General features: G+C 50.2%; 1 protein-coding gene across 8 annotated transcripts in view; it reads right to left on the bottom strand.

Moving 5' to 3' along the window:
* The window catches only part of DCTN1 (dynactin subunit 1), a 30,646-nt gene that overhangs the window by 9,143 nt on the left and 6,924 nt on the right, over nt 1–14,579 (bottom strand). For 2 of the 8 annotated variants that reach the window (XM_086700789.1, XM_086700790.1), the window contains exons 1-10: nt 9,275–9,449; nt 7,351–7,596; nt 7,079–7,157; nt 6,844–6,878; nt 6,121–6,141; nt 3,762–3,779; nt 2,359–2,379; nt 920–1,111; nt 377–574; nt 23–227 (exon numbers count right to left, since the gene is read on the bottom strand). In XM_086700789.1, the coding sequence (XP_086556915.1) occupies nt 23–227; nt 377–574; nt 920–1,111; nt 2,359–2,379; nt 3,762–3,779; nt 6,121–6,141; nt 6,844–6,878; nt 7,079–7,157; nt 7,351–7,596; nt 9,275–9,307 (1,048 nt within the window). In that variant the 5' untranslated portion in view covers nt 9,308–9,449. Of the gene's footprint in view, nt 1–22; nt 228–376; nt 575–919; nt 1,112–2,358; nt 2,380–3,761; nt 3,780–6,120; nt 6,142–6,843; nt 6,879–7,078; nt 7,158–7,350; nt 7,597–9,274; nt 9,450–14,579 lie in introns of those variants that run through there. The other 6 variants (XM_086700792.1, XM_086700794.1, XM_086700796.1 and 3 more) reach the window with 4 other exon arrangements.

Below are 14,579 nucleotides of genomic sequence, written 5' to 3'. Positions count from 1 at the left end.
CCAGCAGCTCCTGGCCCCTTACCCTTCTCTTCAATCTCAGCCTTGAGGATCTCTAAGTCAGTGGTGAGCTCATCCACACGTTCTTTCAATGCCTCCACCTCCTGCTGCAGGGACTCAGCCCGCTCTTCAGCCATCTCCTTGTCCAGAGTGGCCATCTCGATGGCATCAGCAGTGTCAGCCATCTCCTCCATGTAACGTTCCTTCGCCTCCAGTGCCTCTTTGGCTTCCTAAGGAGGAGTGGAGGTTGGTGGGAGTGCAAGCAGAGAGATGCCTCATGTGCCCCTTCTCACTGGATGTTCTAGGCTCTGGCCCAGTTACTGGTACAGTGGCTTGGGTCCCAAGCTCCCCAGCCAGCCCCTTTCACCCCAAGTCCCACCTTCCGCGCCTCCTTGAGGCGTCGTTGCAGGTCCGCCTGCTGCTCCTGCATTTTGCTCTTCCATTCCTGCACCTGCTCCAGCTGGATCTTATGTTTCTCCAGCTCTTTTAGCTTTGCCTTGTCTTCTGCCCGTTTCAACCGCAGGGTCTCCAGTTTCTCCTCCAGATCCCGTACCTGGGCCCTCAGCCCCTCCTCCTCCTACAAAGGAGAAACCCCTCAGTGGGTGCACAGCCTCCCACTCCTCCCACCAAGGTTGAGCTGGAGCAAAGGGACAAGACTGTATGCAAACAACATTCTAGAGCCCCAGGGTCAAAAGCAAGTGGCATACAAACATCTGAGAAAAGACCAATGCATAAGGGGCAAGTATGGAAGAAGGAAAGAAAGGGTAGCCAAGTCAATGACAGGCTAACCATATGCTATGTCCCCACCCTGCTGATCCAAATTCTGGGTCTCCCCCAACCCTGGAAAATTTCCAAGATCCTTCCCAGGGTCATAGGCGCCCTCTGTATCTTGGTTCTTGTTCACTCCAACCCCAGTCCTTACCTTGGAGGGGGAAGGCAATGGGGGTGCTGCTCCAGGAGAGGTGAGAGCCGGTGTGGGGATGATGGGTGCTGCCAGGGGAGTCTGAGCTGGGGTGCTGGGCTCACTGCTGCTCAGCTCACCTGCTGATGCTGAGCCAGAGGGGCCCAGGGAGCTACTGGCCCCAGCCACCCCAGTACTGGCTGGGCGGGTGGGCTATTCAGAGAGGGCAGGGGCAGACCAGAAAAAGAACAGGGGTGGTGAGAGACAGAATATGAGAATATGTCAAGGGAAGGAGACACAGAAGGAAAAAGACAGTGAGAGAGAATATCAAAGCACAGTGAGAACAGAGAAGCAAAGTGAAGGAGAGAGGAAAAATGACAAAGTCAGAAATGGTGACAAAGGACGGGGGAGGCGGGAGGCAGGCAGAGGGGAGAGGGAGGAAGTGATAGAAGAAGACATAAGATTATAATGCTCCTCCCTTGGCACTGACCCCACATTCCTCCCAGCTCTGGCACTACCCACTTACAGCAGAATCCCTTACTCCCCAGACCTCCCCTCTGTGACCCAGTTGTGATCATTCTGGCAATTTCCAAATACTCCCAGTCCTATCATTGCTCTGGGCCTGTACCCTCCTCCCCCAGGAAGAAAAACTACCCCAATGTCATTCCCAGAGCAAAAGAACAAACTGGAGTTTGTTCTCTAACTTCCATGTTCCCAGAGAATTCTGGGCTAGGAGTGCAGGTACCAAGCTCTGTATCCCACTCTTTGGAAGTTGAGCTGATTCTCCCTCCCTTGGTCTACTTTAGGGGACCCTGCAGGTAAAAGGGCCAGACTGAAAGTTGTACTCCTAGGCTCCCCCTTGAAACACGGTCAGTACAGCCAACCTTCTGTCATCTCTCTCCCCGCAAGACAGAGGGGCTCTAATCAGGCAGTATCTACCCAGGCCCTGTGGGGCTGAGGCAGAGGAGCTCTCTGAAGCCCCAGGCCCTGGAGCAGACAGGCCTGTCCAGTGCTCTCCCTTGAAGTATTGAGCCCTGAAGCATTCCTGGTGGGCTGACATTCAGAGACCACATGCTACCCACAGACACCCCCAGCTCCTTATCCCCCGACGTTGACACTGCCAAGTTCTTTACCTTTTTTCCAACTTCTACCCCCATTCATGCATCAAAACTGGTCAAAATGCCCTTTTTGAAGAAAGCCAGCCCTGATTAACCACAACCACTCTCATATCTCTTTTGCATTCAGGCTACTGGCCCATACACTCTCCTAAGAAGTCATTTTTGCAGGAGAGGCCTGTCACTACCCTCAGTCCCCTCACTCCTCTGAAAAAGAGAACCCAGGATGCACCGTGACCAACTTCTACTTGCTCATACACATGCCCACACACATGCACATGCCTGAAATGTGTGTCTACACTCAGCAGTGGCTTGTACAGAGGGTTTTTTTTTTTTTTTTCTCACCTTGGGCCGCCGAGTTGTGGTCTGGACAGGCAACAGGAGCCAGAGGAGGAGAAGTAGTCAGGAAAGAAAGGATAATGGCAGAAAGACAGCAGAAGGGACAGCAATGAGAGCAGAAGAAGTACCAGGAATGGGGCTACAGTTAGCTGCTTACCCACTCCCATCCCCACCCCGTCATTTTTTCCCTCCAGTGAATTACCTTGTTCCCACGCCAAGAACTCGGAACTCCTATTCCCCCATTGGCTCCTTGTCCCACTTATGCCCAACCCTTGCAGACCTCACCCCTTCGAACACCCTGGATATCCCAGAAATCCCCGTCTCCTAGGCTAAGCCACAGGAGACCAAAGGCAGCAGCTGGTAGAGGTTCCCAGAGATTAGTCCTTCTGGCACTCCAGCCCAGAGCCAGAGGCCCCACCCACCCACCACTCCCAAGGACTTTCCCAGGTCAGCCCTTTCCTTTAAGTGCTAGACTCTACAGAAGACTCCCTAGAAATACTGTGTGACCAGAGTGATGCTAGATGTCCAGAAGTGAGGGATACGACCCCAGCAGAGGGGATCAGGCCCCTAAGGCAGCCATCCTCTCTACCCTACCCCATTCCCCAGGGCCAGATCCTGCAGCAGTCTCCATCCCTAGGGCAGAGGGCTCAGGTGACAGAACCATGAATACTGCATTAACCAGAAGCCCAGAGCTCAGCAAAGTAACCCCACCCAGCTGCAAGAAAGGACATGGAGGTGGGCAGCAGCATAAATAAACTACTGCCTTAAACTAAAACACATGATTAATCTTGAGTCCCAAATTATGTTCTTGCTACACAGAGTCTCATAGCTCCAGCAAAGATAGATTTGGCCTAGACCCTGCTTCTAAGAGACGTTGAGTCCAAGGAGACCAACGCCCACCCCTCCTACCCTGAGCTTAGCCTCCATAGCTGAGGGTCAAAGATCTCTAGGGTACCCATCCCACCCTGGGAAAGCTCCTTAATACACCCCCTGGTGGGGGAGGGATGCTGGGAGTACAACCAAGAGGCATCCTAGCAAAGGATAAGGGTGAGGTAGTCCTGCTAAAGGCATGAAGACACAGGGACCTGCTTCCCAAATCCTCTCGCAGGAAACTCCCAGAGGCAGTTTGCAGCAAAAGCTGCCTGAACCCCACGGTTGTGAGGCTACTGGGTACAAGGCCCCGAACACACACTCAGTCAGAGGCCAAATCAGGCAGAGCAGGGAGCAAATTTCCAGCGTGTGGGGCATGGCAGTGACACACACCTCTCCCTGCCCCCCACCTTCAACCCCACCCTCCTCCCCCAACCAGGTAGACAGATGAAGTCAATCAGCCCCCACCCCCACCCCAGCAGCCTGCTGCCACCATCGCCCTGGCAACCCGGCAGCAGGACCAGAGCAAGCAAGAGTACCTTTCGGGCTGTCGGTGCCTGTCTCATCATTGCAGAAAACCAAAGAAAGCCAGGAGAGGAAAGAGAAGGAGGGACAGAGGAGGATGGACAAACACACAGAGGAAGGACAGACGAAGGGAGGGAGGGAAAAAGACCGAACAGAGGGAAAGGCGGCGGAGATAGGAGATTAGTGCATCAAATCCCAGCAATGCAGCCTCAGCTTCTCTGCCGGACTGCTTCCCAGCCTGCAAATGGCTGTGGCTCAGACGCAGAAGCCCCCGCAGGTGCGCAGTGGGTCAGCCTGGCTCCGGCAGGCACCGGAGAGGCGCCAGGCCCAGTTCACCAGCTAAGGCTGATGGCAGCCTCAGTGGCCGCAGCACCAGCTCCACCTGACGTCATGCACCCACCCTCCTCTGATCCGTGGGGGTGGAGCCACTGCTCCACGGTCACCTAGCAACCGCCAGGCTCTGCTGGCTCCGCCTCCCCCACATGACTGGATAAAGTCCTGCGCAGAACCCGCCCTGCTTCTTCTTCCAAAGAACAGGTTCTGATTCTTCCCTCCCCTTCCCTCCCCCACCCCATCCCCAAGAGTCTGCTCCAAGAAACTGGGCTAGGGGCCATCCCAGAAATGGTACTCTCTGGGGCCAGGGCATGACTGGGCAGGGACATGGAGCCTCATTGCTCCCTCAGCCTCTCTCATACACTTCCCTCTGCCCACAGCCCATCAACTCCACTTGTCTTTTACACACACAAGACAACGCCCTTACCCAGAACACCCCTCCTGTGACAGCATCCGCTCTGAGGGGCAACAATGACACTAAGAAACCCTGGGGAATATTCAGCAGTAGCTCTAATGGCAGTTTGGCTCCTATCCAAACCCTCCCCTGGTTGAAGGGGGATTAAAGCCTGTCTCTAAAGGCCTTCGAGAAGGGAGTGGACACCTTTTAGAGACATCTGGGTTCTCTTCTGCCCTCCCCTTCAAAAGTTCCTTTGTTTTTGGTTCTAGTGCTAGCTCTCCATTCCCCGCAGAGTGAGAGCAGGGCCCTGGGCTAAGTGGTCTGCTATGAGAGGACCACTGGAGAGGAAGATCTGGCTACGGACTTGACTATTTAACTGGCATGTCGCACCAGGAGCAAAGAAGGCCCCGTATCCCAGCACAGGCAGTCTATGCTGGGCTTTGCCACATTTCCCCAGGCAGCTGCCAAAACCCCAGCATTCAGACATGACTCAGGCCCCGCCCAGGTCAGGTCAGCCTGTGATGAGAACTCCTCCAACGATATCAGACTGCAGGTCCATGCTCTTCTCTATTCAGGGGCCTGAGGCAAGATGGGAGCCCCAACAGGAGACAAAAACCAAGGGAAGAAGCCACTGTTCTATGACCTTGTAACTGGTCCAGCATCCTTTACAGCATGATTTTCCTTCTCACATCTCCACTCCCACCTGAGCCAGGACCTCAGAGCAAGTACCAGTATGTGGTCTCTTCCATGGCAAGACTCCAAAATGAGGACCCACTAACAACCAGGAATTGAAAAGATGTTTTCCTCTCCCCACCCACTGCCCCGATCCAGTAGCTCTCCATGCAGGTCATAAGGGCCTGAGACAATTGGCGACAAGGAAATCACAGAACCATACATACAGCACAGTACATACAGGTCAGACAGGCACATGCACGTCAGAGATAGCCTGGGTACAAGCCCAAGGCAGGGGCTGGTGTGAGGAAGTGGTCATGGCAGCGACTTAGGAGTTCAAAAGAGTCTGGGGGTGGCACAGTTGAGCCCCATTCAATGATGGCTGATGAAAGTCTGCAAGGGCTGGGCCTCAAGCACACCACCAGAAGAAGGAAGAGGCAGGGAAAGACTAGTGGAGCAGTGTGAGGGTGGGCATCCACGGCAGTGCTCACCCAGAGGGAGGCACATGGACTATCAGGCTTTCCAACTCAGGACTGTTCTCCCTGGCCTCCCGCCTCCTTGCCCAATCATCTCACCTGGTACTTTCACCTAGCCTCCCAGTGTTTCCTCCCACTGCCCCCAAACTTGAGCTGAAAACCCAGTAATGTAATCCAGTAAATGCTGTACTCCATGCTGCTGCTTTACATTCACAGTCAAATGTTTGGAGTGTCTGATGAGAAGTCCTAAGGCAGTGGGGAGAGGGGCAAATAGGTGCAGAAATCATCTCTAATGAGTGCCATCTGAGCCTGGTACTGAGCCTGATGTCCCTGCATCCCTCAAAGGAACTCTGAAAGCCAAGGCTGCCATTTCCTCTGGCCATCCCAGCCCCAAGGTCACACACACATGCATGCAGCAGCCCAAGGACATGCAGGACAGCTGGGGAGGAGGCTCATGGCCCTCACCCACCCAGTCACAAATAGTAAACACACCACCTTCTTAGGCTTCAGTCCCCGCTGCATGAGGAGTAGGAAAGGGCAGAGTTAGAGAACAAACGCCACAGTGTGACTAGCTGGCCAGACATCCTGGGTGTAGGTGTTAAGACCAACTCAGGTACACACAGGTAAAGGGGGAAGTCAGGTCACTGCCAAGTCCTGGTAAGTGAGATGAGGGGTCCCTCAAGGATCAGATTCCAGGCTGTCCACACCCTGGCCCAGAGAAAGTGGAGAATCTGAATCCCCACCCTCACACACCCTGCGCAGAGCAGTGCAGGAGAATTAGAACAGGCCCTCTGCATACAGCCTAAAATAGGCAGCAGTAGGCACAGCTCCTTACCATTCGCTTGCAAACAGGAGAACTCCTTCTTCCTCTAGTTCTCACCTTACCCCTACCCTCTGTCCTTTTAGAGCCTGGCAGCCTTGGGTACCATAAGGCAGGAAGTTGGCAACAACACTACTAGGGTCAGACCTATCTTCCCTATCACCCCTAGCCTCGGCCCCTTTTGACTCTAAACATCTGGGCCCTAACAGTTTTTCCATGCTACCACCTTTACCCCTAAAGCAGCAGCTCATACCCAGAAAGCTTCCAGGGAGGTTGGAGACTGGAAGGCTAACTCCGTTTACTCACCTACTATTTCTACCTATCTAGCATTAGTCTCCCTCCTCTCTTTCTCCTTCCCCTCTTTCTATTGCTCCCCACTCCTACCCCCAACCACTCACCAGTTTGCTGGTCTTCGCAGCTGAGTCAGTTCCCTCTGTAGGAAGCAAACAGAAACAAAGCATGTGTTTGTATAGGGGGGTAGGGGCAGAGATCATTGTGGTGGGGTAGAAGAGATATAACAAGGGAGTATGGTGGGGATAGAGAAATCTCAGGATCCACTGTGGCCCTGTATTCTGGGAAGAAGTCCTGAGGACTCCTGGATGTGAAAAAGCAATTTAACTGGGTGGCTGTTACCTCTTTTGAGGACCTTTGAGGCAGAAGAATCAGGTGTCTCTGGGGAAGTAGTATCTGCTCCATCTTCAAATACCTGGATCTGAGGCCACAGAACAAACTCAATATAGCCAGATCAGCGATGGCTGCAATATGGGATGGATCTCTAATCTTCCCTCCCCCACTACCTCCCATTCTCTCAACCAGAGACTTACACTCATGCCCAGAAAAACACAAAAGCCACCCAAGCAACAGAGTATGTACACATGCATACACCCAGAGCAGGGTGTAAGTACCTGGGATTGGCGCACAAAGATACCATGCCCTTCATCACAAGTGAAGTACTTCCTGCCTTGGACAGTTCCATCATTCTTGCCCTTTGCTTCATCCAGGATCACGCCTACCCATTTGCCAGTGGCAAAGAGTGTGGCTCCAACATAGGCCACAGTGCCTCGATGGCCTTTTCCAATCACCTCTACACGGGAGCCCACTCGCAAAGGTCGGGCGCTTGCCTCGGCACTCATTCTGCTGCCACTGGGCGTCTGAAAGAAAGACACATGCAAATATATGCAGTTAAAGGCCTCACATCAAGGATATCATCCTAATGCATCCTAAGTAAGGCCTGGACAAGATCCTGGACTGAAAAAGGACAAGAAGTCACTTTCCTGAACCCCATTCTCAGGGTGAAGTGGACCCCAAATTCCCTTTTGAAAAATACCAGTGATATGTTCTAAGACTTCTCCAAACTCCTCTGGAATCTGCCAGAATTTTTAGGAGTTTATATTTAAATTTTATAACAAATCAGAACTCAATGACAGATCTGTGAATGTCACCACATGGCTTCTTTCTCAGGAGCACTGCCCCCAAGCAGGAGAGTAAAGCTCAAGTGAATAACTCAGTTTAGACCAGGCTCTCCAAGCCCAATACCCTGACTCAGGTGCCTAAGTTGGGAAGACAGGTGATTCATGGGTTACTCCCACACAGAATCCTGTTCCACTCCCCACTGTTGTCTGTGTTCCCTGTGGTCAAACAGCTCTTAGGTCTCTCACTCTCAAAGGCACACAACTGTGCCTCCCTCCAGCCCTGACTCCCCGCCCCCACCCCATCCACACACCCACCATGACATTCCTAGATACTTCACCACAGCCCATTCAACCTTTTAATTCCCTTCTCCCTGGCCCAAGCCATGCCCTATCAACTCTACCCCAAGCTCAGGAGATCCTTCCCCCAGCTATGTTGCTACAAAAAGAAAAACAAAAGCCAGGTAAATCAGATATCTTAGATCTGACCTGCACTGTCTCCCAGACTCTGCCAGTGGTCCAAATGGATAGCTTACTATCCCGTGGATGGACAAGGCAAAGGAATAGACTAAACATTGTCCTTCAGAAGTTCTCAGCTTCTGACACACCCGTGATGACAGGACACAACATGAAATTAGGTCCCAAAGAGGGCCATGGTTTAGAAGAAAATCACACCTAAGCCATTTTTAGCAACAGCAGCTCCATGAACCAAGGGCCTTGCAGCAAACAGATGAATGAGACATGAGAAAGTGACTCCCTGGTCCTAAAGATTCCACAGGGCTCCCCTTGATGCTCCCACTTGGCTTCAGAAGGGAGCTCTGACAGAGCCTGTCACTCCCTGAATCCCTTCCCCAAAGAGCTCATCTAGGAAGATAAGGATATAGTTCCCAGGGGCTTCAGGACCCCAAATCACACCTAGCACAGCAGAGTGGCTCTCATGGATCTGACGATAAAAAGAACTGACAGTGACATCAGGGCTAGCCCCACACTCAAGAGACTCCCCCAACCTCCCAATCCTAACAAGCCTCTCAGATCCAGGTGGACACAATAGTGGGTACAGATTCAATCTCAACCAGAAAGAGAAAGAGCAAGTGACAAACAACAAAGCAGTTCTAAAGAAAGGCGTCACTGTAAGGCCATTCCAACCCACCAACCCCATTCAGAGTCCCCAAGATAGTCCAATCCCCTCAGGAACCTCTGGCCAGAGGTCCAATTAAGAGTCAAAGGTCAGGCCTTGCCACTCCCCACTGAGGGCCCAACTCTGGGAGGGGAGGCCTGTCCAGCCTAGCACCATCACTCCCTGCTGCGAGTGGCCCCAGTCTAGCTCCAGCCTGTCTCCCCAGCCCCCACAGCTGTGTCCACAGGCACCCAGGCCTTCTCCAGCAGCCCTCCCAGGGCCATCCCAATAAGGACCACTTACCCGGCTGTACATATGCCTCTTGCTCTGGGCCATGCTGCTCACCCGGCCTCTACCCCCTCCCCCAGTGGGCCAAAGACAGAGAGAAAAGGCAGAAACCTAGACAGGAGGGTCAGGGCTCCAGGCCCTCATGGACAGACACAGAAGCCGTCAGGCACGGCCCTCCCCAGTCCATGGACCTCACTCGGTGGCCTACCGGGGTAGGGGTGGGGGCAGAGATGGGGGCTGAGGAGCAAGTCCTCTCTGCTGCCTGATGATTCCTGAACCCAGAGACACCGAATCCTGCTTGCCAGCTGATGAGTCTCACTCTGCGCTAGTGCTGCTCTAGACTTGTCAGGAACCGTGCTTGCATCTGGGTCCTAGTGCCCCCCTGCTTCACCTGGCCCAGACAAGCAGGGCAGGGACTAAGGGGCTAGGCCCACACCACGGAACCTCAGCAGTCACCTCTAGAGTAAACTGGGAGCACAGCCCTGGTGGGTCCTCCTAGTCTTCACCCCTCAGCATCACTGACACCCCCCCCCCAACACCTCCCCCTACAATGTGCCTCAGCAGGACCACAAGCATCAAGTGACACTTCAAAAAGATCAGCTACCAGCAGGCCTCCACACAGCCAAAACAAGGGTCTCTTACTCCCTATCTGGAGCTCTTCTCTCTCCCTCCTTTTTCTAAACTCTGAACTCAGGACCCAAACCCATATAATTATAGAGTCTGGATTTCAATCTCACACTGGGCCAAAGGAGCCAGGCCCTGCCCACTACCCAGCAAAGGAAGGGCAGTAATGGAGATAATTTCATACACACAGAAAAGCAAGTCAAGTACCTCAGTCCTCCCCACACTGAAAAAGGTTACCATACCCTTCCTCCCTTCTGGTCGTTATAAAGGGACACACTTGAACTCTAAGACTATCAGGTTCAACTGGATGAGTAAGAGCAGAGAGCTCCACGTGCCCCCTACAGCACAAGGCCCAATCTACCTCAATTACCTGCCCCTTACACTCTTGGCCTTGCTTTCTAGGCATCTCCTTAACAGAAAAAAATGAGATGTTTATTTTCTATAGTTCACAAAATTTCTTTAATAAGCATGTATTACTTTTATAATTGAAAATGTTTAACAAGATTAAGTATTCCAGTAAGAAGTCTCCAGAGGGCTATGTCATAATACCACTTCATTCATTTACCCATCTAACACGGCCTAGGAACCGACAAACCAGAGTCCCTGCCCCTAAGCACTCAAGGCTGGTCTGGGGTCTGCCCTATATAGCTCCACTATGTGCAGAGTGGATCTAGATTCCCTGGGCCTAGGGATACTTGTCTTCTCTGCACTGGTCTTCACAGGCCGAACAGAATCTTCCTCCACTCCACCCTCTAAGGCAGGCCAAAAAGCCCAACAGTAGAATGACAGTCAACAGTTAGATATATGGCCCCAAAACACCTCTTCACATCTTCAATCCTGGCCAGACCCCCATAGGAAACCATTTCTTTCCTCCCCTGCAAAATTTCCATGTTTGCCCTCTTCTTCCCTAGTCACATTTACCCAGGTAGGCAGAGCCACGCAGCTCCTTGCAGCCTGGACTTCGCATGTTCAGAGCACTTTACAGCCTACAGAGCACCGTAAAAAACACAAGTTTTAGTACCATGGTTAAGAGTACTGTTCTAGACTCAAGCTGCTTATGTCCAATTCTTGGCTTTACCCCCTGGGAACTGCGTAAACTTGGTCCAGTTACTTAACATCTCTGTGTTTCAATTTCCTTATCTGTCATTTGGGAGCAAAGAACACATCTCAGAGAGCTGTTGTGAGGATTAGCCAAGATAATCCATGTAAAACATTTAAGGCATTGCCTGGCATTTAGTAAGTACTCAACAAAAGTCAGCTAATAACAATGTTGTTATCCTCATATTTGTAAATCACAGTAACTCCACAGAAAGGCAGGCCTGGGACAGTGCTAACAAGGAAACTGAGGCTTAGGGAGCTAAGTAACTTCCCTAAAGTTACACACAAGGTGAGGAATGGAGCCAAAACTGGAACCAAAGCCTGAACTGGAACCCTATGCACTTTCCACTAGCCTCACTGTTTACCACATGTATCTCTAGGCTTCTTCCAAGGGCATGCTCCGCCTCTAGACCATACTGTCTTCCAAAATACAGGAGAACTCATATCTAAAAACAACCTCATAACTCACCAACCATACAGGTGTATATATAGTCACCTAACTTCTTGGAGGCTGTTTCTTCTATAAAATGGGAATATCAGCTGCCATCTCTACATTAATGTTATAAGGCTCAAATAAGGTATAGCACATAAAAGTGCTTTGTAAAAAGTACAGAAGCTGTAGAAATGCAAAAAAAAATCAGCTGACACAATGTAGTATATAAACCTAAAAATAAAATATCTAGGCAATGTTATAATTATAGGAATTACAGACAAAAAACAGGTGAATTAAAAAGAAAAGGGGTACCTGACTATGCCTTGAATTATGGGCTGGGTGTTTTGTTTTGTTTTTTTCTGGATATGTGGAAAGGCCTACAAACACTGTAAGTTGTAAACACACTTTGAGTAGGGACAGAATAGTTTTGCTTGACTAGGAAATATTAAAGTAGACTAGTTTGGCTGAAGTAAAGAATTCTAGATGAGTTCCTCTATCAAACTATAAGCCTTTTAAAGCAAAGCCCACAGGGGCCCTGGATGGCACAGTCAGTGCATCCTGATCTTAACTCAGGTAATGATCTCAGTTTGTGAGTTCGAGCCTCACATCGGGCTCTGTGCTGATGGCACGGAGCCTGCTTGGGATTGTCTCTCTTTCTCTTTGCCCCTCACCCGCTGGTGTTTTCTCTCTCAAAATAAATAAACTTAAAAAAAAATAATTAAAAAAGCATAGCCCACAACTTTTCGTCTCTGTGATCCCATCACCATTAGCTCATGGAGTCAAATGTTTATTGAATAAATAAACACATCAATGTTGAGATATACTAGTAGGTTAAGTATGGATAGTCAGGGAGCTTAACATTCAGGTAGGGAAAGATAAGTCCATCTCCATGATCCAATAACAACAAGTGTGTCTTCTTCCTGAGCAGGAGACTGGCATAATGAAAACTATTTTACAAAGATCAAACTGGAGGCAGAGCAGGCTGGAGTGGAGGCAAGAGCAACTTGGTAAAGACAGGATAATAGCAAGGAGGTTGCTGCATAATGAGCAACGGGTGAGGAGGGTCTGAACTCAAGCAGGAGAGGACAGAAACCAATTCAGAGGATGTACAAAGACACCCTGAGAAGGCCCTGGGATAGATCACACATGGGGAAAGAGGCGGAGGGCCTGCACGGCTCCAGAGACAGACAGACCTGCACACAGCTTTGGTTCTCCTATTTCCTCATCTGTACGACTCTGGTCAAGATACTGAACTTTCTGAGCCCCAGTTACCTCATCTGAAAAAAGGGGTAAATGATACCTACCTCACAGAGATGTTGTGAGGATTAAAGAAGTAAAGCATTTAGCACAGTGCCTGGCACAGATTAGATGCTCAACAAAATGCAGATGTTGTCTTCATCATTAGTGAGAAGGTACATCAATAATGACTTACACACAGTAAGAACTTAAATGCTACATGAATAAATGAATGGATGGATGAATGAATGCACAAAAATTAAAATGAATGAACCCAGGAGCTTTCAAGCATGAGTACTGGAAGAATGATGATCGAAAACAATAAGAGAATTGGGAGGAACCGGGAAGGGAAATGGAACATGTTAGGGGAGAGAGGATAAGTCTTTTCTTAGGGCCTTCTCTGGAACAAATGTAACTGTACGTGGACACATGTATTTCACTATCTCCTTCCAAAATGAACTTGTGATGCCAACAAAACAGATTCCATTATCTCTATATCCTACAGGTGATGGAACTGAGTCTCAGAAGTCAAAGGACTCTCCTGAGTCTCATGGCCAGAAAATGACAGAGCGCACACTTAACTAGCTCCACGGACAGGTGATCCTTTCATAGCACCACTGGGCTCCATCCCATGTCACACAGAATAATTCTGAGTTACATGTTCCCTCAGCCAGAGATGAGACAGATACACCCTGGATTTCTAATCTATTTTTCTCCCCAGTGATATTATATACTGTTAAAATATCTAGGAAAATGGGAAGAGAGGAAGGGAAAATCTATGTCTGATAAATAGATAACCAATGATCTTAGAGATTATTTCAGAAAATGACAGGAAAACGAGTAGACTGTTAAGAATTAAGGAGGAACAAGTAAGAAGGAAAAGCCTCTTTGGCGCCCAGCCTGCACCATTTCTACCTCGCTTTTACTAGCACCCCAGCATCCTTTGAGCCCTTGACCTCCTTTGTCTCATCTCAATTAACCTTGATCTTGAGCTAACTGAACTGTCTCATTTCCCTCATCCCACTCATAGAGGAAGTGGTCTGAGTCCCAGGCAGTCTGATAGCAAGGTTCACACATGAACTGAATTGCATCAGGCACTGGGCACTGAAAGTTTGGTTACAAAGATAAACACAAATTGGGGCGCCTGGGTGGCTCAGTCGGTTAAGCGTCTGACTTCGGCTCAGGTCGTGATCTCACAGTCCGTGAGTTTGAGCCCTGCGTCGGGCTCTGTGCTAACAGCTCAGAGCTTGGAGCCTGCTTCGGATTCTGTGTCTCCCTCTCTCTCTGCCCCTCCCCTGCTCATGCTCTCTCCCTGTCTCACAAATAAATAAAACACATTAAAAAAAAAACACACACACAATGGTAACCAACAAGATTCAGATTTTCTTCAGACTAGGATAAAACTGTATATCTCTGAAAGCACTAGTAAGGAAGGGATAAGTACTGATGTAAGTCCCTCAGGAATCAGGAAAAAAAGAGCTGTCTGCTCACTGAGTGTCAGGGGGTATGCAAGGATGGGACTACGAGGGTGGAAGGCTGGATTCCAGATACACACAGGAACCCAGAAATTAGACACACACAAAGCCCATTGCTCCTCGGTCTGACTCGTATCTACTTTACAGATCTCATACAGATAGGACTTAAACCCTAAATGGACTTTTTAAACTTTTATTTATTTATTTTGGGAGGGAGAGAGGGACAGGGAGAGGGAGAAAGCGAGCAGAGGAGGGACAAAGAGAGAGGGAAAAAGAGAATCCCGAGCAGGCTCCACGCTGTCAGCACAGAGCCCGATGTGGAGCTCAAACTCACAAACCACGAGATTATGACTTGAGCCGAAAACAAGCACTGGACACTCAACCAACTGAGCCATCCAGGCACCGCCTAAATGACTTTCTTTACCTCTCCAGCTCCTTATTATCCCAGAAATGC

The sequence above is a fragment of the Puma concolor genome, chromosome A3, assembly GCF_028749965.1.
Source record: "Puma concolor isolate L17-30 chromosome A3, mPumCon1.1.hap2, whole genome shotgun sequence".
Lineage (NCBI taxonomy): Eukaryota > Metazoa > Chordata > Mammalia > Carnivora > Felidae > Puma > Puma concolor.
Note: the sequence above shows the minus strand (reverse complement) of the source record. Positions and strands in the feature narration are given on the sequence as shown.